This window comes from Harpia harpyja, chromosome 8 (genome assembly GCF_026419915.1).
Source record: "Harpia harpyja isolate bHarHar1 chromosome 8, bHarHar1 primary haplotype, whole genome shotgun sequence".
Lineage (NCBI taxonomy): Eukaryota > Metazoa > Chordata > Aves > Accipitriformes > Accipitridae > Harpia > Harpia harpyja.
The window spans coordinates 44,402,590-44,425,683 of NC_068947.1; the positions used below are offsets into that span (position 1 = coordinate 44,402,590).

Genomic DNA, 23,094 nt, shown 5'->3' on the forward strand with positions numbered 1-23,094 from the left:
GCTGTGGCGGCCCGGCCCCGCCCCTCGCCCTCCCCGCGCGTGTCACCTCACTCCTTTCTGCCGTGAGCGTGGGTTTTAGCCCACTAGCCAGACTTGGGGGCAAAAACCTTTCAGACTCTTGTCCCGGGACACAAAAGCCGGTCACCTGGCTGACGCGTACCCCTGAGGTAAGAGTAAGGCCCCTGCTCCCGGCCGTGGGGTTCGGATAGAGCGCTGTAACAGAGGGACTTGTTTCCAAATGCAAGCTGTGACCCTCGTGGGCGGGCGGTGCTGGGATGAAAAACCGGCCGTGAAATTCCTCCGTACTTGTCAGGCGCCGCCACCCTGAGGCAGAGAGCCTGTTCTTCCTCCAACAGTCGTTGCCCTGTGATAGCACCGTCCTTCCAGGCGTTCGCTGCTATCCTCCCGCCTTGCATTGGAAGCTTGTCCGCCTGAGAGAGAAAAACATGAACCTGAAGCTGATTTCCTGAGTTTTCTCTATTAAAAATGCAGGAATGGACTCCTAAGGGTGCCTCTCATGGAGCTGCTGGAACCGGCCCTTCTGCTACTCTAGGATATTTGAGATTTCTACTGCCTTTCTTCGTTCATAAGTGAAGCTACGCATGCTAGTACATATGACAGAAGTACCTACGCAGAGCTTGCTAAAGCACAACTGTAGTTAGTTATTTCCTGGAGTCAGAGATGCCTCTGAAAAGACGCCTTTTTCTTTAGTGTCTCGAAAAACAAGGCTTCCAAATGGCCATTTCTGCTGGGACAAGAAAAAAGTCACAGGAGTTTGATTTTTGTAGTATTTGTCTTTGCTTAGAGCTTTGTCCCTGCTTAGAAGAGTGTAATAACAAGTCCAGCTAGCAATAAGCAGGTGTTATTCACACTGCAATGGTGGTGAAAAAAGCTGAATATGATACATGTTTTTAATTCAATATTTCCAGGAGGAGGAGGGGCGTGGTTCAGGAGGCTTCTTTGAAAAGTATTAGAAAATGCTTAGAAATAATTTGGGCATTGTCAATGAAAAAAAAAAAAATCATCTCTGCTTTTAAAAATGTAGGAAAGAGATCTGGAAAATAGGACCTTTCAATCCATTACGTTCTCTGCCGCTCATATTTCATACCTTTGTACTGATGATTCAGTCCTTCTCCAATCCATTTCTTTATCAAAGCAGTGTTTGCCAAGTGTTAGCAAGGAGAAACTTCATGATCCTTAAAGCCCATATATCACAAAGAAAACCAAAGTTCACGACCTTATTAAGATCAATATATTCCACGTGTAGATAAGAGCTGAACTATTGTTCCTTGTATTCCTACATACAACTGTTCATTGTATGTAACAATTAAGCACATAACCTGAAAAAGATAATTTTGATTTGCTCCATTTTTGAAATTAGGATTCCTTGGATGAAAAAAAAAAAAAGCCATAAAATGTATAATTTTATGGGGGTTTTTATGCTGAAAATGTTTTATGTTAGGTGAGACGTGCTCAGTGTTGGCTATAACAGCATTCGATTAACATCTGAAATACTTAGATACAGGATGTTTAATTTAGTTAGTAAAAAGTCAACACTTTTCCAATTCAATACTTCAGGTTCTTCTTGGGTTTTTTGCTTGGGTTTTGGCATAATATGGAGACAATATATTTATTAGTTTTTTAAAAGAGCTGTGTTCAAAATTAAATGGGATGTGCTTTACAGAATATTTTTGTTTGTGGGGAAAAATATCAAAGACTAGAAAATATTATCACTCGTTTAAGGAGCCATCCTCACAGTGCCTAGCTGTGTTTTACAACGCAACATCCTTCCTAAACCACACTATAATTTCTAAAATACTCTTTCTTCAATGAAATTGAAGGAATTGACAAAGGCAGGCATTATATATTTGATTTACAAATAAAAAATGGATGCCCATAGAAACATAAACTTCCTGTCCAAAAATAATAGTATGAATTAACCTTTCCTAGATAACTTTTAATGACCTTCTCTGCCTTTTCTGGAGCAGTGGTGATGAACTTCGGCCTTGTATCTGATGTGACTGCTCTTTTGGAGGCTTATCAATGCTGAAGTATACTTATTTTCTGCTTCATAAAGAAAGCACAGATTTCTAAGACATGGAGAACTTGTCGGGACTGCTGAAACACTTCTATGAAGACATTCAGAAAGTCTCATGTATGATGCCCAGTGTATTCAGAGGTGCTATCCCTAAATGTTCAGCCATCGCATTTGATCATGCCCATGAACTTACTTGGAGCAGCTTGGAAGTTTTCAAAACACACCACATTCATTTTCAGAACAAATGAAAGTGGGAGGTAAATCTGACCACACTTCTTAAACCAGATTATATAAAATTCAACATGGTGCTCTTATTTTATTAAAACCAGAGATGGCAAAACATACAAATAGATTTGTTCAGAGAACAGAATAAAGAAATACAGTTTTTAACAATTACCTGTCTAAATTTCTTGGGCTTTTTTCTCACACAGGAGAGAATGGGATGAGTCAGTATAACTATTACCATTCATTAGACAAGAACCCACTACAGTGGGCCTTACCGCTTTGCTTAGTCACGAAGTGGGAAGAGCTGCTTGCACTTCACACACCAGTTGTGATGAAGCCACCATAGGCTTCCTTCCAATAAGGTTCTCTCCTCTTCCCTTATGTTGTGGTTTAACCCCAGCTGGCAACTGAGCACCACGCAGCCTCTCACTCACCTCCCTCACAGGGGGATGGGGGAGAGAATCAGAAGGGTAGAAGTGAGAAAACTCATGGGCTGAGATAAAGACAGCTTAATAGGTAAAGCAAAAGCTGTGCATGCAAGCAAAGGAAAACAAGGAATTAATTCACTACATCCCATCGGCAGGCAGGTGTTCAGCCATCTCCAGGAACGCAGGGATCCATCACGCCTAACAGTGACTTGGGAAGACAAATGCCATAACTCCGAATGCCCCCCCCTTCCTCCTTCTTCCCCCAGCTTTATATGCTGAGCGTGATGCCATATGGTCTGGAACATCCCTTTGGTCAGTGGGGGTCAGCTGTCCCAGCTGTGTCCCCTCCCAACTTCTTGTGTACCCCCAGCCTACTCGCTGGCGCGGTGGTGTGAGAAACAGAAAAAAGGCCTTGACTCTGTGTAAGCACTGCTCAGCAATAATGAAAACATCTCTGTGTTATCAACACTGTTTCCAGCACAAATCCAAAACACAGCCCCATGCTAGCTACTAGGAAGAAAATTAACTCCATCCTAGCAAAAACCAGCACACGTTACTCCTCACTTCAACACCCAGAAAATCCTCCCCTCTCACTTTGACATTGCTTTCAACCTTTTTGTACTGAATAATATTAATAAAAGGTGGATGGAGAAGGGGGAGGGTTTATATTTACTTATAGCCTAAGTTTAGAAACCAAACTCTTAACGCCTAGGTCAAGGGACCCCTTTTCCAAACTCCCCCTCTTCCAAGCTCCCCGCAAAGCCAAAGGACAGAGAGACAGAGAGAAAGGTGCAGCCCAAAGTCAGTTCAGAGCAGGGTGCTAACTGAAGCGCTCCAGCTGCTATTCTGGTAACACCCATCCACCTCTGCAAGCGAACATGCTTCCTATCACAGGCTAATGCTGGGGGTGATGTGAATAGGACCTATGTTACATATTTATAAAGAATTTCTTTCCTAGCCTGTTTCTTCAAGCATTTAAGTTTTGGGGTTTTTAATTTTCTCATATGAAAACAGAATATTTTGTCTAATTGCCATTTATAATAAAGAAGTTTTAGCTGGGAAATTTAAAAGTCCATTGTAAGATACAGATCTTCTTCTGTAAAGACCAAGCCAACATATTATAGAAGTAGTAAGTAGAATTTGGACTCAGAGTCAACAAGAACTGTGCTGTTTGTTGATTTACCTTTTGGTTTCTAATTAAATTGAAATTGTCCTTACAAAAGCGAGAGGAGAGCTACACTGCATAGGCTAGGTAAACATGTTCAACAGGCCTGAAAAATGAGAAGGGCATAAATAGAGCAACTTCTATACATCTGTACTGTAATACAAAGCTATCATAACCTCAACTCCTTTCAAAGACCTTCCTCAGTGATATGCGGTACAAGTAGTATCAAGAGGATCTAGCACTGCATTGCTGTTTAACAATTGCACAGTCTTGCTAGCGTGTGGTCCTGCTTTTGACTCCTGGTGGTCTTGGCTTATGATCTATTTCGAGCTATCTGCAGTTGGAGTAGTATGTCCATCATTCAAGATACCTGTGAGATCTACATAAAACAAACCACAAAAAAATGCAGGATTATATTTCATGCATTTACAGGTTTCTAACTCCAGTTAGGGAAGGTAGACAAGGAAATATTCTCTGAAAAAGTCTGGGTTGATCTGAAAGTTTCCTGTGAATGTTTTGCAAGCTGTGATTTTGAAACATGGTAAGTTTTTGAATGCAGATACAGTGGTACCTCTGGCACCCAGAAAACAGGAAACACTTTAGACACTTTTTTCTTGAAGGTTGGTGATCTGAAAGTGTACAGAATACAAATCTGAAGTCCCTGTAGAGTAAATGAAAGTGTGGAGTCAATATTTTCCTGATAAAACCAGAAAAGATTAGACAACAGTAATTGACTTAAAAAACAATCACAAAACAATTTTCAGTAACCACTAACAGTGACATTAATACCTTGAAATACAAGAAGTATTTGCAATAGGAAAATTATTCTATGTAACTATGGATTTGCAACTATACTCACCTGATTTGCACATTGTAACGGATTAGCTAGCATGTCTCTGGATCATATTATTACCCTCTGCTGGGTAGGACAAAGGTAAGACCTGCTTGAGCATGCTAGAAGCATTAAATGTGGCTGGTGTGCCCTATCAACGCTTCAGTCAGACACACATGGAGGGAAGCAGGACTTCAAAATTTCTATACCTGTTCCTCTAAATTCTCATTTCAAGGATTAATCAGGAGTATCCTGGGTTAAAAAAAAAAAAAAAAAAGAGGCTCATGGTTTTAAATAAATAGATCTTTGTTCCCTGTTCCTGATTTCAGTTTTAAATCATGGGTATAATCCATCTGTCAGTGTAGTAATAATCACTTCAGGACTTTTTGCACAGAGCGTCTGTAGATCTGATCCCCACTGGTGTACAGGCCCTCAGCTTTCAGTAGATCAAACTGATAGTAAACAACTTAATATTTGGGGATGGGGGGATTTTCACATATTTCCAATTAGCTGTTCTGTAGAAAATATTCAGTGGTGTAATAATGAAGGATCGATTACTCCAAGTGCTTCATATGCCCTATATGAATATACAGCCAAGAATTTAGCAGGGCCATGGGGGAAAAAGAGGCAGGTGCTTTCCTGTAGGCTTTTATCCACGATCATTGTGAAAGGTCTCAAGCCAGGAAGCTCTAGTTACTTCCCTGGGACTCTTTCCCACAGCTGATGCAGAAGTTTTTTCCTGATATTCATTCCGAATATAATTTTATGTATGATTTGGTATAAGAGAAGCCACTCAGACAGGAACATCTTTCCAGTGTTGACCTTGAAATAAAATCCCACATTGATTTGCACAATGGGAAGAGATTTATGAGTGACAGACCGGAAGGATAGCATCCCTTTCTGAACAAAAATTCTAAATCTCTATAAATGCTTAACAACAAGTTTCCAGGCTATACCAAGCTATAGAACAAATATACCCAACTTTTTTTTTCATTATCTCAATTATTAGTCTCAGAACTGCTAAATACTTTAACATGGGTAGCAAAACAGATAGCTGAAAACAAGGCTTGTCTCTTCCTGACTTATTAACATGAGGTAGCCTACCATCCAGGTGCTTCCGAGCACTACTACAATAGAGACAGTGGTAATCATGTTTTTCATAAATGAATCCTAGAAACACACACAAAAAAGTTATTAAGTCTTTCTCTATACCATTTAATAACTTTTTGAGCTCTAAACTTCCTATTTATTCAGGGCTATATTGCAAAGATGTGTTATTCAGGTGAGCTGAGAACATACACCTCCCTACATTTGTTGGACATATCATCCAGAGAAGAAATCCAGAAAAAGAAGTCTAACCAAGTTTATCAGAATAATCTGTGTTTGCAGTATGTAGCTTGGATGTATCTTTCTTTAATAAAAAAAGTGAGGTTTACCAAGGCAATAAGAAGCATTGAAAATTAGCATGTTAGCTATTATAAGCTTTTTAGAATGCTTATAACTTCAATCCAAATGTGCTTATTTTTCAGTATAAGAATAAGCTGCCAGTGAAGTTTGGATATCCAGTTTCTCTCAAGCCTGAGAGGAGTCAGAGATAAGGTATTTTGTTTGCTCCAACCGTGAAAATTGTACATAAAAGCAATGAAGTACAAAGTACAAAGTTTTGTTGAATGGATCAGTTCTGTGGGATTAATAAAAACTAAAGCAATCCCCTTTTAAATAATATAATGTACACTGCAGAGTTTGTGACACACAGCCTGTGACAATACATGGAGTGTTGATGTAAAACTGAGCAAGTAAATCTGCTTCAAAGCTGCTAGGGAACTGGCCTGACATTCAGATGTGCTGAGAAATTCATAATTCTCATTTGGCTAGACCCAGCTCTGCTCTCACTTATATGGGTTTAAATCAGGGATAACATTCACTGAAGTCGAGTGACACTGCAACCCAAAAAAAGGGAGCAAAAGCCTGAAATGTGTTCATTGATATGCACTTGAACAAAGTCTGACTCATTGCAACAATGGAATTCATTTTCTGGCTGCTTTAAATATACATTTCTTTAAAACAAAAGATTTTGTCAAAAATCTCAGTTTGTGGCAAGAAAGTCTGAGCTGGTGACAAGAGAGCGAGGAACACATTTGCTGAAAGATCTGAGGAGTCCTATGCCATCTCACCTTGTCAAATTCTCATTCTTCTTCCGTGTCACAGACACACTGATCTTGATGAAGATGATGATGTTAAACAGGAGTATGAGTGCCACTGGCAAGAGGAATGACCACAACATGGGCTTTTGCACACTGAAATTCTGATTTTGATCCAGTGCTGCAAGCCAGCAACTTTTAACATAAAGAGAGGCCATTTCAGAAGATTTGTTAGACGCATTATTCAGAATACCAAAACAAAACAAAATAATATTCCACTTTTCATCCTGAAAGACCTCATAGGGCTTTCTAGGCCTTGTTAACCTGTTTCTGAAAGGCAACCATTCCTTGAGAACTGAGGGCTTTCAATCATGCTTCTCTTTTTCTGGGGAATGCAAAATGATTTATCAAACAAACTGCATAGAGAAATATAGTAAGGTGCAATATAGCTAACCAACTAGGTATCTGGCCACCATATGCAAGTTTATCTTTAGGGTATATATTATAATAGAGCTGAAGAGTAATAGGGGAGACATAATGGACAAAGGTTGAAACAAAAACAGGGGCAACTTCAGAAGGGCAGGGTTATCCTGCAATAAGCTTTACCTCTTTTTTTTCATTGCCAAATAATCTCAAGTTAGAAGTCAACACTCCCTAAATGAGTGTCATAAGATAGCCACCATGTGGAAGGGGGTTGTATTTATGTTTCCAAAAGAAGTCTACCTTTGTTCTGCATCATCCATTATCACCAATGTGCGTTGTAAGCCTAATAGCCTGCTGTGGTATGTGGGCACTAAAATGAATACCGATACCAAAAACATAGGGTAAATAGAGATACAGTTATGTTGGCTAGAAAGATTTTAAATAAATGGGAGGATTAAGTTTAGGTACTGAAATGCTGTTATGCACTTAAATGAGGTCTTGAATTTCAGCTAGGCTAAGAGCATCTACAGCTTCCATTTAAAGTCACAGGGGATCTTGGAGGAGAATTCAAGGCAGATGTGGATCCAGTACCCTAAATCCTTAGTGAGGAGAAACTGCAATTCCTTATAGTGAATGTTTAGCGTGAGTGAAGAGTTTTGTTTTCTTTTAAGTACTTAGATATACAAAATAGTATACCAACAATAAATCTAGAATTGTATTAATAAGCCATCACAAAAGGTGTGGGATAGCAAGTATTGTAATAATACATGAACTTACAATTCTTTCTGTTGGTAGTTTAAAGCTTTTCCTTCTCTGTAAGTAGGTCCAAGTGTTATTGCAACTACTACAGCAGGGATTCCTAACTAATAGGAGAGACACTAGCAATTTATTGTTCGCTTGCATAGGCGTACCTCCCTTCCACACAAATAACTTCTTGCCTCCTAAAATGCATAGGTTTTAAGAGCTCTGTTTCATCTGCCTTGCACCAAGCTAAGTGGGTTTTCTATAGCCTAGAAAAAAGGCAGGACTGAGGGTTGTGAGCACTGTTTTTCTGAGGACAGCTCATGTCCATGACTTGCTGATTTTTGCCATTAAAGAGCTTCAGCACAGCTTCCAGCGCCAATGGTGACAGAGCAAACTCCTTCCTGTGCTGGAGCTAACTCCCTCATCACAGCTGTGCAACCCTACCCTCTTGTCAGCAGTGAGAAAATAATTTAAGAAAATTCTGCACCAAGCACCATTATATTTCATGCCAGCTTGATGCAGAGTGTAACTTTTGCCCCCCGAAAAGCGTGGCAGCGTGGGCTTGCCTCCTTGATGCCTTTGCTTCGCTTTCTCTCTTCCATGTCTCCTGCCTACCTGTTCGCTAAGCAGCACATCTCATTGGAAGGAGCCTCCCGCACAAGTTTTTATCTGAGAAATAAACATGCTTCTTAAAGTCTGTTCCTCCTTCAGCTCTAACAGAGACCTTCTAGACTGCCAAGTATTTGCTGTGCTCTCAAAGTAGATCTGAAAAGCTGTGAGTCAGAATCATGCTATTTTGGACATGTGTAACTAGTCACAGGACACAGTCAAGAACCTAACGCTGTGCTATTGTGCGAATATACATGGAGTGCAGTGACGTGTAGCCAGACAGCTTTTGCTGAACATTTTCCAGCTTGCACATGCAGTCCAAAGTCTAAAAGTTTTAGAGGAATTGCCTCTACCCCCACCCAAATGCAAAACATAATAATGAAACAATCAGGATCTAAAACTGCTTGGTCGACGCCATCAGAAACAACATACCACACAAGCTGCATACACAACGTGGAAAAGGCAGGTATTCCTGTACACTGTATTAGAAGAGTTTCTTGAAGGAGGCTGAGATTTTTACTTTACCTAGTGGGCATCCATCTGCATTCTTCAGTCCTCCAGGTAGTTCCCTTTGAGCTTGCAGTATTGCTGCTAGCTGTTGTATTGACTTAAGAATGTGCTCTTTGCTTATTAATAAATAATACATAACAAATAATGTCAGTCACTCCTTGCTTTTGGATGTATGCAAGGCTCTGGCTGAGGTCATGAGGAATCTCAGAGATATGTAAATGAAAAATTTGAGTCCATATATGCAATCACTTTACCTGAAAGGTTTTTTACTTTGTTGCCAGAAACAGACTGTTGAATGCCTTGATGACTGTGAAAATTTCTCCTGCACTCAACAGACCTATGTTGCTGTGCCAGTGAACAAGCTATCAGTTTCAGTGCCGTATCAGGACAATGAAAACAAGCTCAGTTTATACAAGTAGTGTGACCAGTAACAGGAGATTATTTATTAAATCACGTTGTGCTGAAACAGAGGCGCTGATTATAATTGCTCTCTACTGATCTCCTATCTTTACAACTCTCCCTGAATGTACTATGTACTGATACTTTGGTAAGAGTTGCCATATATATGACTTTAAATCTTACCCCATCCGATCACTAACGTGGTTATGAGGAACAGTCCAGGCAGGGGCTTCATGGCTCTAAGCAGCAGTAAGTACAACTGTGCCAAATTGAGTGCTGTCCACATAAATGTCACCAACAAAAAGTAGCGCAGTTGGACAGCCACAGCCGTACACCAGGAGTCTGCAGGAGGATCTACCGTGTCAGATGTGAGCAAGGTGTTACTGGCGGTATCATAAGGAAGGTATTGCTGGCAGTAGCTGGTGGTATCGCTGCTGTGATTCCTGGCATTTTGGTTTCCAATTCCAGAGATGAAGATGATGTTAAAAATGAGCATAGAGAAATAGAGACTCACTAACATCCATGTTACAGGTGACTTTGGAGTTTTGCTATTGGTAGGAATACATATAGGAGAAAAAAGTAGAGCAAAGTAAGAGAAATTGTAAAATATTTCCTCATTTCCATTGATATTAAAAGCAAGCTAGAGTGTGCAGTCTTTAATACAGAGAGAAAACAAAGCAATAACTTGATTGCAGAATTCTACACCGTCATTACTCTCAGACAACTTACCAAATCCATCAGTTTTGTCTGATTTCAACTAGAACAGAGAATACCCAGCACCTTTTAGGACTGGGCCTTTTCCAACGGCAGTTGGGATGCATTTTCTTTTTTCCACTCTGCTCTTTTTAGAATCTTCAGTGTTAAGAGGTGAAATAGCATAAGACAACTATTTCTAAACACTCTTCAAGGTACAAGAGAATAATAATCCTCCACTTCCAAATGCTGTCTTATAAATGCATTTAAAAGGCAGAGTCTGGAAGCTCCTACAATCTTAAATACATTGACCTTGATAGATTGCTCCAAATCTACATTAGTGCAAGCAGGATGAGAAACATGCGTTCATCTACAATAACTGCAACTCTGTTGGCCTGACTCTCCTCCTTGTGCAAGGGGGAATCACATGACACCATTAATCACAGGCACATCCATCAAGGAAGTTTGCTGCAATTGCATTTAAGTCACTCACAATAAAACTGTAGTACAAGCAGTGTACATAACCCACATTGCTGTATAGTCACGGTGCTTTGAAATCAACTGTTCTCTACAGACATTTTATAAACAGAAGGCAATAGAGTATAGAAACTATCAAATAGGCAACAGAAAGCAGAGTAACATCTAAGTAGGACAGCAAGAAGAGAACCTAAGTAAAAACATATATGTGTTTACATGAATGCTAAAAGTCTAAGCAATAAGACAGTGGATGAAATGACTAGCCTTGAATGAAGGCACCAACGTAACAGGCATATTGGTAACTGGCTAGAAGATAACTGATTAGACATAGTAATACCAGGGTACAGGGCATACAGGAAAATAAAAAGAAGGTCATGCAGGTGGTGGAATACTGTTACACATTTTTAAAGCCTGGTATTAACTGAGAGTAATGAACTAAACTCTTCAACATATAGCATGGATCAGTGTAGCAATAATACGGTGCTGGGTCTGTGTTGTCAACTGCCTGGCCAGGGTAGTAACAGAGTCATCAGCGAGGCAGCAGGGGACATGAAATGCAACAGAAATGGCAGACTGCCCTTACCCCATGTAGATGTGGCATCTGGAGATACTAATAAGAATTGCTAGAAGTGCTGGTTGGGTCCAGTTTGAGTCAGTTAGCACTTAATGGGTAGAGCGTAAATGTCTGTACTATCTTAAAGGTCTAAACACAAAAAAAGGTGAGGCATTAGCTGTGTGTTATATGAAGGTATAGCTAGGTAACAATAAGACTTGAAGAGATGGAAAATCTGCTAATCATCAGGAGAATTTCCTTTTTACGCTGTGGAGACCAACTGAACAGTGTATCAAGTCACCCCTTTTGTATTCCAGGCACTGAATAGCTTAAATGAATAACTTCAATAACTGAATTGTTCTCAAATTGCTTATGTTGGGAAGCTATCAAAATCAAGCTTAATTCAATCATCCAGCTTTGAAGTGTTCGTAAAGCTTGGAACGGTAGGAAAGAAAGGTGAATGCGTTGCATAGGGAGGAAGGAAATTTGCATTTATAATTACTGGAGAAGATATTATTTGACTTGAAAACATCTGAATATGTACCATGAACAAACAGCAGATCGTGAACGCCCATTCTCACTATTCTTACTTCTGACTTTTAGCACGACCTTATATTCAAAGTAAATATTTGTATTTAGGAGGAATAACATCCTTTTAAAGCTGGGCTCCGGATCCCTAGCACGAACACCTCCTCCTCCCTTTTCCTGGCATTCCCCTTGCCCCCCCCAGCTGCCCCAGGCTCACTAGATGGCAGCACCACAGCGCGGCTCCTCACAAAATCCAAATTACTAACGGCCCCACAATAACCTTATGTTGCAACCTTATGGGGTATCTTCTTAGCATTAGAATAGCTGCTACTAATATTATGTATTACTTTAGAGAAGATTTGGCATTTGAACCATTTAGTGAAGGCTATGCACTGGGAAAATACAATATTGAGTTCAAGGGTTTCCCATCAAAGGATCCAGGCAGGTGAAGCATTCAATAGTCAAGCAAAAATGCATGATGAAAGGAACTTCTCTTATTTAAAGGGACTGTAGCTGGTTTCTTTTTTCTTTTTTCTTTTTTCATTTGGGACTAGTGATAAGGAAACAAAGCACAGAAGCAGGAGAAAAGCAGTCACTGTCTGTAAGGTGCTTAGTCACATTCAGCTCTCCGTGTTTTGTACATATGGCAGAGCTAAGCCTTAAAGCAAGGCTTAGGCGTTCATGGATTTTATCAGGAAGAGTTTATCATTCATACAAGAGAGTTTGAATTTGAATTCTTGAGGGACAGAACTGTTTCGTCAATGTTCAGCTGAACATAGGACTGAAAGGAAAGGCTTCACTCTTAATCCTTCCTAACGTGTTAGTGTCAGCATCACCTCATTCCCTCATGCCAGTCTTCTCCAAATCCCTTTCACTTTCTCGCTGATTTGGTATCCTGGGCCAGCATTGCCTCCATTCACAGGCATTTGCTGTGAACTGGGAACCTGACTGAGGAAATTGCAGGCCAGTTAAGAAATATGAAATGGGATGCTGTGTTCAGGCAAACCCAAGCAAAATAAAATAATCACCATTGGAAATTCAAGCCATTTGCAAAGCAGGCATATGCCAGGAATGCCAATGAAAAAGGCTTTGGTCATTCATTTTGCTTTCTGCAAAGTTTTAAGAAAAGTAACATGCATATATATTTCCTGCCTCAATTTCCTAACACTTTTTTTTTTTCTTGGGAGGATGCAGAATCTCAGACACTGTTTAAATAGTAATTTAAGATTACTTGTGATGCTAGGGAGTCCAGGTTTTCATTACAGTTCAGAATTTTGGGAAGTTCTAAAGTAGGAGTTCTCTCTTTCTGGAGCACATCCAGATTGACATTGAAGTGTTACCTGTAATTTTGTAAAAGCAGAAAGGTATGCATTGAGCACAGAAGCGCTCACATGCACGTGATCTCATTGGGAATTAAAACTGTACTGTGGGTGTGACATCCGATCCAGTATTATTTTCTGTTTGCATGTAAAATATTTGTCTTTCAGTGTTATGAGGGACCATGAATTATTTAAGTAGTTATTGTTCTTTTTAGAACATGTGTTTTATACTCATATACGTAATCTTGTCAGCACGGCTGACATTATTCATGCCAAATTCAGATAGGTTTAGTTATGCTAGAGCTGCAGAAACACATCTTTTAAATGGGAGGCACAGGCATCAGCACTGAGCTATCAGGAAGACTTTTTATCATGTCTTGAAAAACATAGCTTATATGTTGTGAGAGAAATGCTAAAGAGCATGTGGAGCAGCCATGCAACGCTCTACTCCTCTACAAGCTTTCTTAAAGCTGAGACAGTTCATGGAACCACAGTTGATGGAAAGCATCCTGAATCCTAATGCTAAATAGTAGGATATAAATAGATTATTTTTCAATCAAAAGGCTGTTCAGGAGCAGGTATTAACTGACTCGCAGCCCAGTCCCAGACAGGCACAGATACGACTTGGCGTGCGTACCTTAAATTCTCTGCATTTGGGGTAGAAAGCTGTGTGGAAAGGTTTGTGCTCCTGCTGCCTGACCTATGCTTTTCTGGCTTCAAACACTGACCTCTCTTCTGGTCTAATAATCTGACATCTTTCACAAACCTTACATTTACTTTTGGGAAGTAGAAGTGAAAGGAAAGAAACACATACCATTCGCTATCAGGTTTGCATTTTTCTTTGGAGTTGCCATATTTACCCACTATAATCCATTCAAAAGTAAAGGTTTTTATAATGCATTCAGAAATGTTCACTGTGCAAGTACTGGCTTCACAGAAATTAACTGCACAGAAGGAAAAAAAAACATATCCAGATCAAATATTTTTAGTACAAGGACCAATTTTCAAAGATAAAATAGTATTGAGACAATAGAAGCTCATTGAACCTTTTGCCCTAAAGGAAATAAAACCAGTTGGGTAAATCTTGTCTAAACCCAAGGTGCTGAGCTGCTACAAGTGATATTTATGGAGTCACTGAAACCCTAAAAGCCCATATTTTTTGCCATCTCCTATTTTCACTGCCTTGCTCCTAGAAAATTTGTAAAAGATTATAACGCTTCACTTCCAGAGTCTTGTTACCTAGGCAGAAGTCAGATTTGGTAACCTAATGCCACAGAAGATGGCAGGGGGCAAAAATACACATTTTTTCCAAATGGGGTTTGGACAATTAATGGGGGATGGTCCTTTGGTGAGTCTGAAGCATGATGGGTCGGATGTGGCTTCTGGCGCAGGAAATCGCTGCCCTGCTGCCTGCTGGAACGGGATGGGGTGGCCAACGCAGGCCCCACGCCTTGTCTAAGCACCTGGTGCTGGCTACATCTAAAGGCAGGATGATGAGCTCAGTGGACCCGTGGCCTGACCTGGTACAGCAGCATAGAGCATTCTCATGTCATACCATACCACTATAACTTAACAGAAATATACCTTGCAATGCTGCAAACACTTGAAAAAAGTACTGCAACACACAGGCAGAAAATTTTTGCTTGGTCTTAGGACTTGCAACATCTTGGTTTTGCTAACTTTTTCTAATTTGGACCACATTTCAGATGACTGTGTCCCATTAGCAGGACTGAGTCAAAGACACATACTTATGGTAGGGGTCCTGAGGGGCGCTCAGGAGACCTGGAGTGTTGTCCGTGTTCTGGCACGGGTTTCTTTGCCAAGTCACGTAACTTTCTGTGGGTCTGGTTTTCTATAGGGTCTCAATTTCCCATGACACAATGATACTTTCCTTCTATAGAAATGAATATGGTTATGAACAAATAAGGACACCATGACTCTGCAAAGATTAGGTCTGCCTTACAGCATCATACCTGAACCTCACTTGCCAGGAGGTGATTAGCAGGGCAAGGTGTCTCAAAAATGTGAGGTGGCAGGAACCTCTGGAGGGCATCTAGACCAAACAGAGGCTTCACGTCCTCACTGGGAAACATGTTCCAGTTACATGCTTCGCTGCCTTTCTGACCAAAACATTTTTCTTCATGCTCAATCTCAGCTTCTCAAACTGCAATTTACAACTGCTGGCCCTTGCTTTACCTTCTGTCTCTACTGAGAAGAGTTTCGATTCAATGGTCTTGGCAACTCCCGCTCAGTTAGCTGGAGGCTCGCTGTCCTCACAGCATCCTGCTGGACCCTCTCCAGCTTCTCCAGGTCTTTTTAGCCTGGGATACAGGGGGCAATATTAAACACATATTTCATGGTGGGGCCTCAGCAGTGCCAGGAAGGGGAGGGTAATAGTGTCCGTCAATCTGTCTCCCTCCACATAGCACAGCCACTCTGCCTTGTTTGCAATGAACACACGCTGTTGGTTCATACGGAACTTGGCAGCCACGGTCACTCCCAGGTACTTTCCAGCAGGGCTGTTCCTCAGCCAGCAAGTTCCTGGTCCATACCAATGTCCCTGGCACGGAGTTCGGCACTTGTCCTTGTTGGACACTGTGAGGTTTCTGTTGGCATGATCCTCAGGTTTCTCAAGGTTCTTCTGCATCGAAGCTCTGCCATTAACTGTGTCAACAATACCTCCGCCCCGTCCCAAGCTTAGTTTTGTCTGCAGATTTGCTGAGAGGCCATGCTGTGTCGTTGTTCAGGTGTCTCATAAAGGCATTAAATGATACTGGCCCTAGTATCGACCAGCAGGTTACTCTACTTTTACAATATTCCAGTCAAGTCACTGATTGAGCCAAACCTTTGTGCTTGGCTGTTGAGTTAATTTTCAACCTGGTTAATGTTTCATTCACCCAACCTGTACATCTTCACCTACCAAACAAGAATGCTGAGGGAGATGTTGTCAAAGGCATCTCTAAAATCAAGGTATATTACATCTGTTGCTCTTCTGTTGTCTACATAGCCAGTTATTTCATACGGAAGGCAGTCAGGTTGGTCAGACATGATTTGCCCTTTGTAAATTCGTGCTGTTCCAGATTGTCTTTTGTCTTTCACATGCATGAAAATAGACTCTAAGAGGATGTGCTTCATAATACTTCTAGGGGCTGAGGTAAGCCTGACTGGCTTATGGTTCCCCAGTCCTTCTTGCCTTTCTTAAAGGTGGACATAATGTTGGCCTTTTTTCAGTTCCCTGTGGCCTCCCTTGATCACCATAGGTGACAGATAGTGGCCCCACAGTGATGTTGGCCAGGTCTTTCAGCAGTCTTGAATGAATCCTGTCTAGACACATGGATTTGAATACTTTTGTGGTGATCCTGCCTTCCTTCTGACAGATGAAAGCCAGGAAAAAGTTGCTACATTCATGCATGAATACATATGCATTCATACATAAGTACCTATTCAAGCTTTATTTTTTGTCTTTCTAGTTATTCAGGCCTTGATCTGAAAGTGTTTTGGGCTGGTTTATATACAAATCTGTACTACTTGGGTTTGGACTTACTGAAGAGAGTCCATCTGAAATAAAATTGTTTGGTGCTTTTTTTTCTCACTGATGCAATTCTCAAATTATTGCAAATATATTGACTTCAGTAGAATTGCTTCAGAATTACAAAAAAACCCCAAAGAAATCACAAGTAGGAAGAAAACCAGGCCCTTTTTCATGATCTGTGAAGGAAAGTAACCATGACATAATGTACAAAAGGAACGAAATATGAGCCAAGTGGAAATTTTCCATCACCCTTGGAACAAAAGCAATTGGTTTACAAAAGTTGTCTACCCTATATGCCCTGCTGTATCCTGTTGGCAATAAACCAGATCACCTCCTCGATACCCCTGACACCCGACTGCACTTCCTTCCAGCTTCCCTAACACCTTTAGCACTATGTTCCCACGCCCTTTATGCTGCATCATGCCTCAGCTCCCCCCGCAACCTCTGTGTCCTACATCTGTCTTTAGATTCCCAACACTTAAATATACACCTTTATTTTGTTAGCTGGTGGAGAGGAGACAAATGTCATGGGTAGTTTAGAGCTATGCATCTTAGTGGCTAGACTGGATTGACTGCCCATGTGGACCCCACCTCCCCACTGCCAGCATAAGTCTCCTTGCCTTTTTCTCGGTGAGGTATTTACAGGGTTGGTCTTTTGTACCCAACTAATGACATGTGCAAAACTCATAGGATGTCGAGACCTTTAAGATCTGCAACCATCTAGTGAATTTAGTTGAAACTGGTCAATAAGTCAAGGTTACCATGAAGGTGGAACAACAGACAGGTGGGCAGTATAAACATTCCTCAGGAAAACAGAGTAAAATTCAGATTTTGTAAATGCAATAATGTTTGCTATTATTTCAAGTTAATGATGCCTGTCCAAACATTCCTACCTCATGTGTTTTAATAACCACAGTTATTAAAATCTATTCTTTAAGGCAATTCACAGCAAATCAAATGCAGAATACCAGAGGAGTGAACATAGGGAATTACAGACTCATCATCATGGTTTGTTTCCAGTGCTGAAAACCCAGCCATGATTATTTTATTTAAGCCAATGTCTCTGAAACATATTGCCCAAATGTTCCAATCCATCATGAACCCATCCAATCTGTCACTGTCTGTTGGACGTGTTACCCATCCTGTCATAAGGGAAATGACATGGGGGACCTGAAGTTTCCATCTACCTAGCAGTCTTCACCAAGAATGTTTTCCTGGATAAGCTGCAGATCTTTCGACGTCCTGCTGACCAAACATGTGAGTTCATTTGACAAAGGCACAGCTGACACATGACAGCCTATCCATGTGTCACGCTGGCCACAGTGTTGGGTTGGAAAGCATGAGCTGGGGATCTTACCAGCTCTGGAGATGCCGTGGCTCGGTGAGCTGGCACCCTTCTGGCATCGGCTGGGAGAACCCGCTCCAGTTAGGGCAGTGCAGAGGTGCCATGCTGCGGTGGAGGGGACTGAAATGGGAGTCAATCAAGCCAGTGCTATGCCAGGCATAGGAAATTTGACTCATCCAAAACCAGTGCCAGTGGCAGCAGGAGCTGAGGACAGGCGTTGTCCTGCAGGGTGCTGAGCTGGGTGGTGTCCCTTAAACACTGGCAGATCCAGACATGGCAATACTGGCCACTGACATCTGAATCGGATTTTCAAGTCACTGTGATCTTCAAACAGAGGAATTCAAACAAAGGCCAAATTGGCTAGAAACAGGCCACAGACAGTTGAAACCTGTAATGTCTTCCTCAGATACATCATTAATTTGAAAGAGCAACAGAAGTAGGTAAAGGATATGGCCTCACCTAGCAAGAAGAGCCACGTCACTGCTTGTGGATCCAACCCTGCTGAGCAAGTCTTGGCCAGGGGGGAAAGATCAGGGGCCTCCTGAAGCAAAGGGGTTCCCAGAAACGTCGCCAGCTGCCCATGGTGCCTGGCTTGTACTGACCTATCTCACAAAGAGCTCCCACGCACTCCTCTGGGCACACGCAGGCTCTGTCCTGACAGACGTCACTTGAGGCCGGGGCATGGAGGTACCATGGATTCTGTAGTGTCTGTGTAAATAAAGAATCAAGATATTAAAATATTCATTAACAGGTATGTAAAACCACATATCTACCTAATTTGATGAAGGAAAGAAAAAACATGATTTATTTGAAGCTTCAACCAAAAAATGTATGTGACCCAGTCTTTCCCATGTACTTAGTCACTGGTCCCTCCTTGTCACTAAAACCAATGGCATGAATGTGGGGTTGATGGACCTCAGGCTCTGAAAGATGGGTCCAAGACCTGGGGGATCTCCACGGACCAAGGCTTCCTCACAGTCAATCTCACCTGGTCCCTAAGTGAAGGATGGAGTTGGAATCCTTTCCCATAAGGTTCATGGTGGAAATTGTGCACCTGTGCACTGGGTGCAGTATGGTATGGTATGCCTTGAAATAATGCAGAAAACCGGACTTGAGGGCTGCCGTTTGATCTGACATTTTAGTGCCTGTGTTTTGAGACGCTGACAAATAGAGTAAAGCCAGAAAATTCAAAAGTAAACAGTGCTGTCAGGAACACATGTGCTATTGTATATTTCTAATGTTCTTGCTGAACTAAAAGATTGCCTAACTTCTTAGTCTTTAATGGGATTCATATAACTGGAAGATTATTGCAAAGGGGATGTGCCACGTGGCGGGGGTAATTCTGTTCTTGGCACGCATCACTCGGCTTTTGCTCATGTTGTTGCTATTTAACATTTGTGTTTCAGGCTGGCTCAGCTACATTACAGCCAGATGTCTATGATGACAGTGGAATAACATCTATGTGTCACTAGGTAATGTCTCCACTAGACATCAGCTTTTCAAAACACATTGTCTCTCCATTGGAAATCTTACAGAATGGAAAGGAAAACTCCTCCAGCAATTGAGATCTGTGTGGCCCAAGCTACACAGCTCCAGAGAACGGCTATATCTTGGGGACCCGGGTGCCTGGTTAGGCAGCTGTTGCCCCTTGCCCAGCAGCGCTGGCTCACTTGCCAGTCACAGGCATGTGGCACATGGGGCCATGTGGCAGAGCAGTGACACTGGGGCTCAGCCGCTTGCTTTGGGTTGGGAGCCTGGGAACGCACAGAATCTGGGAAACCTGCAGCACAGCTCCAAGCCTCTGTCTCACTTGGTGAATGCATGCCCAAAGCAGCCAGGCAGAAGGTGACGCAGCAGGGTAACCCATGGAGGATCCCGAAGCCAGGGAAGGAGCGACGCTGCCCTGCAAGGGCACGGACCCTGGGAGCAGCAGCGGCGGCACTTCCACAGCCAGGCTGGGGTGTCGGGGTCTGGCTTTGGCACTGTTAGTCCCAGGCTGCAAAAGGAGTGTAAGGAAAGGGAAAGGTGAAAAGGAAGACAGGGCTGACACTCCTCTGAAAGCAGTGAAACAGAAAAGCTCAAAGCTGTGGGGTTAAAAATTCCAGCGTTTACCCGTGGAGGTGCAGGCACAGCTGCCACGCAGCCCGTGCGGCGAAGGGCAGGTGCCAGCAAACAGCATCGGCCTTACCTTTGCCTTCCCCAAATAAGTCCCTCTGTCATAACAACGTGATACTCGCAGGATCTGTTAATGTTAGTTGAAACTGTGGCTCTATTTAATGCTTCTTGGTAACCTTTCTTAGCCTACTGTTCAAGGTCTCAGGTACCATTGTAAAGCGGGTTTTTTTCACAGAGGGAAATATGTGTCTTTCACAAATATGAATTCCTGAGCTGACTAATGCAGTCATGTCTACCCCACACGCAGTAAAACTCATCAGGCTCCAGTAATTGTGGCATTGGCTTAAAATCATGGGGTTCTTCTGGTTTTATTTTATGATTCAGAAAACATCTTCTTTTTATTTGTCCTTGGCTTTTAAGTTTTGCAGACATTAATCATCTCAAGAATCACATTGATTTTGACCGTATATATTTTTAAACTAAAACGAAACGATGCTTGCATAATAGTATGTCATCATGAACTGTTGGGGGTTTTTTTAATCAAACATCGTGGGAACTGTTAATGATAATACTTGTGGTTAAAGTTTGAATAAAGAAGAAACACTATCACTACGCACACCAAGCAATGCATCAGATGGGCATGGAGATATTCTCCATCCCTGAAGTAGCTGCAGTTTAAATCCAGTTCCTAGCAGCTCGTCTGCCTGCAGTTGTGTAAATCCTAGGCATAAGCAGAGGTATCCCCAAGTTGCGCTGAGAGTTAACTCCCATTTCATCTGGGTTTAGCTCCATCAAATCAAACAAAGCGCTGGGTATATACTTATATTAGCAAAGGTAGATAATTACTGACGGATGTTAAATAGTTGCTGTTTACTTATGTGCCATCTCTTGGCCTTGGGTGTGTTCCCTCCCTACAAACATCCGAGAAATCTCTTGACGTAAATATAACCTAATGTATCCTCATATAAACTTTTCCCCAGGTTTCTTGGTCTCCAATCATATCTGACTCCCTGCTGGACAAGCAGCCGGGAGTATCTGATTCTTTCTATGAATTTTGAATATAGGTCCATGCGTAATTTTGTATCATGTCACTATAGTGAGTATTTTGCTGAGAGGAAACACTGACCAGTTTTCTGCTCCAAGTTTGCACACAGAAGTGTCTTATGAGGGTGCATTGACCTGATTTTGGGGTATAGAATATGCAAACCAATATCTCTGATATTCTTTCAACAAATTTTTCTGTAATACAAGTTGTAATGAAAACATGAATAGGTAATATACAGCATGTTTTGCTTATATGCGTACAAACATATAAACATAGGTAAACCTAAATATTTCCTCTTTAAAACATTTACTAGCCTAGCTAGAGGTTTATTTTTGTCTTTTGAAAAATAAAACAGATTTCTACCAGAAGAGTGAGAAAATTTCAAGACATTTCTCAAAGCTCTATCAGAGGAATCATACACAGTGTAAACATGTTACAAGGAAAACCATCTAGAGATTGTTTGTCGTCCTATTCTGTTTTACAGCAGAATGCAAAGTTTGGGTTACTTCTTTAAACATCAGCTTAAGAAGAAAAATGTTTCCACCTAAGAATTGTACAGCATGGATGTAATCATGTTTATCAGCAATCGTGTTTAAATACTTAAGGAAAGGAAAGAGAACCCAAAGAGCACAAATAGAGGTCAAATCAGGTAGAATTATATTTCTTACCTGTTTTAAACCTGAGGACAAACTGCCAAATACACAGCACCTAAAGGGTCACAGTCACTACACAACAGGTAATTCCAACCAATATTCTGTCCCAGTGGAGTGAAGGCATGTTGTGGTGCAGACTGTCTGCTCTGCTATAAAGTGGTATTGTACATTCATAACCTTGTGATGGATAAACCATTAACTACTTTTGTCTACTGCTAAAACTTTAACCTTTTCTGTTCCACTTAGGAAAAAAAAAAAAGGTTTGGTAGAGAAGTAGCATACCATTATTTCTATCATTTTCCACCCAACAAAACATTTCACTTATCAAGACATTAAATGTCATGTCTTCTACTTGCTACAGGAAAATGTCCCAGCTCAGACACCCAGCTACATTTATACTGATAAGGGCTAGAGCCTGTTATTAGAGTGCACAGCATGGCTCAAAGCCATGTCAGCGAACCTCTCTTCCCTCCAAGCAAGGCATCTCCGTATAGAGAGAGATATATATGTGTGTGTATAGGACTGGCCTATGTCAGGCACTTGGCATGCACTTTCAGGAAACTAAATGGTATTTCCATACTACATCATTTGGACAGGCAGTGCAGAGCCTTGTTGCATCCCTTCTGTGCACCTCCACCATTAAATATGGTCACTCAGCAGGCACTGGCACAACTGGGAGTAAAATCTGTGTCTGCAGATTCCCAGGACATCTGATTCATCTGGAAAGGAGTGGGGAATAAAAAGAAAACAGGTAAAAGGCACAAGTAAAATGTGAAGCAGAAAGAAAAGTTACACCAGCAGAACTGCCAAAATCAGCATCTTCTTCTGCATTCTAGTGTGTCTCCCACTGACAAAATAAAAGCTACAAGATGAATGTCACAGTCAAAGCGAAGAGGCAAATAGAGCTATTAAAAGAACTAATTGGAATAAACACTGTCTTTTTTATCATCAGTGATCAGTAGATGAATCCCCTGCATGTAAGTAGGAACAGTACCTTGCTTTCACACAGTGTTCTTCATTAGTGAGGAAAGGAGGTGTATTTGGCTTTTTAACGACCAAAGCACTTCCATCTCAATTTTAGAAACAGGGCTCAAAAAAATGATGTGAAATGCCAAGAATGTACAGAAATCCAGTCAAAAAGAGGGCTCAGGTCTCTTGGGATGTGGCCCAATGGTCTAGCCACTAGATACTACCGATACTGCTACTGATAACTGCTAGGTACTACTGTTTCTTTAACCCCTTACAGATTATTAAGACCTTTTTTCCTCTTATCAAGAAAAAAGATGAGTAAGATAAGGTATGCATTTAATCTCTTTGGTG

General features: G+C 41.4%; 1 protein-coding gene and 1 long non-coding RNA gene across 2 annotated transcripts; one reads left to right on the top strand and one right to left on the bottom strand.

Moving 5' to 3' along the window:
• Positions 1-93: 93 nt before the first annotated feature.
• LOC128145256 (uncharacterized) lies at positions 94-2,434 on the top strand. Its single transcript, XR_008236398.1, has 2 exons — positions 94-167; positions 314-2,434. It is a non-coding gene; the product is annotated as an uncharacterized LOC128145256 (long non-coding RNA).
• A 1,775-nt stretch (positions 2,435-4,209) lies between these two features.
• On the bottom strand, positions 4,210-21,973 carry ADGRG7 (adhesion G protein-coupled receptor G7). Its single transcript, XM_052794093.1, is given in 12 exon segments — positions 4,210-4,535; positions 5,730-5,858; positions 5,912-5,921; positions 6,863-7,024; positions 8,030-8,111; positions 9,698-10,062; positions 10,795-10,874; positions 12,997-13,064; positions 13,067-13,111; positions 13,903-14,028; positions 18,564-18,677; positions 21,790-21,973. Coding segments are annotated over 12 exon segments (1,605 nt in total). The 5' UTR covers positions 21,971-21,973; the 3' UTR covers positions 4,210-4,292.
• Positions 21,974-23,094: the final 1,121 nt, after the last annotated feature.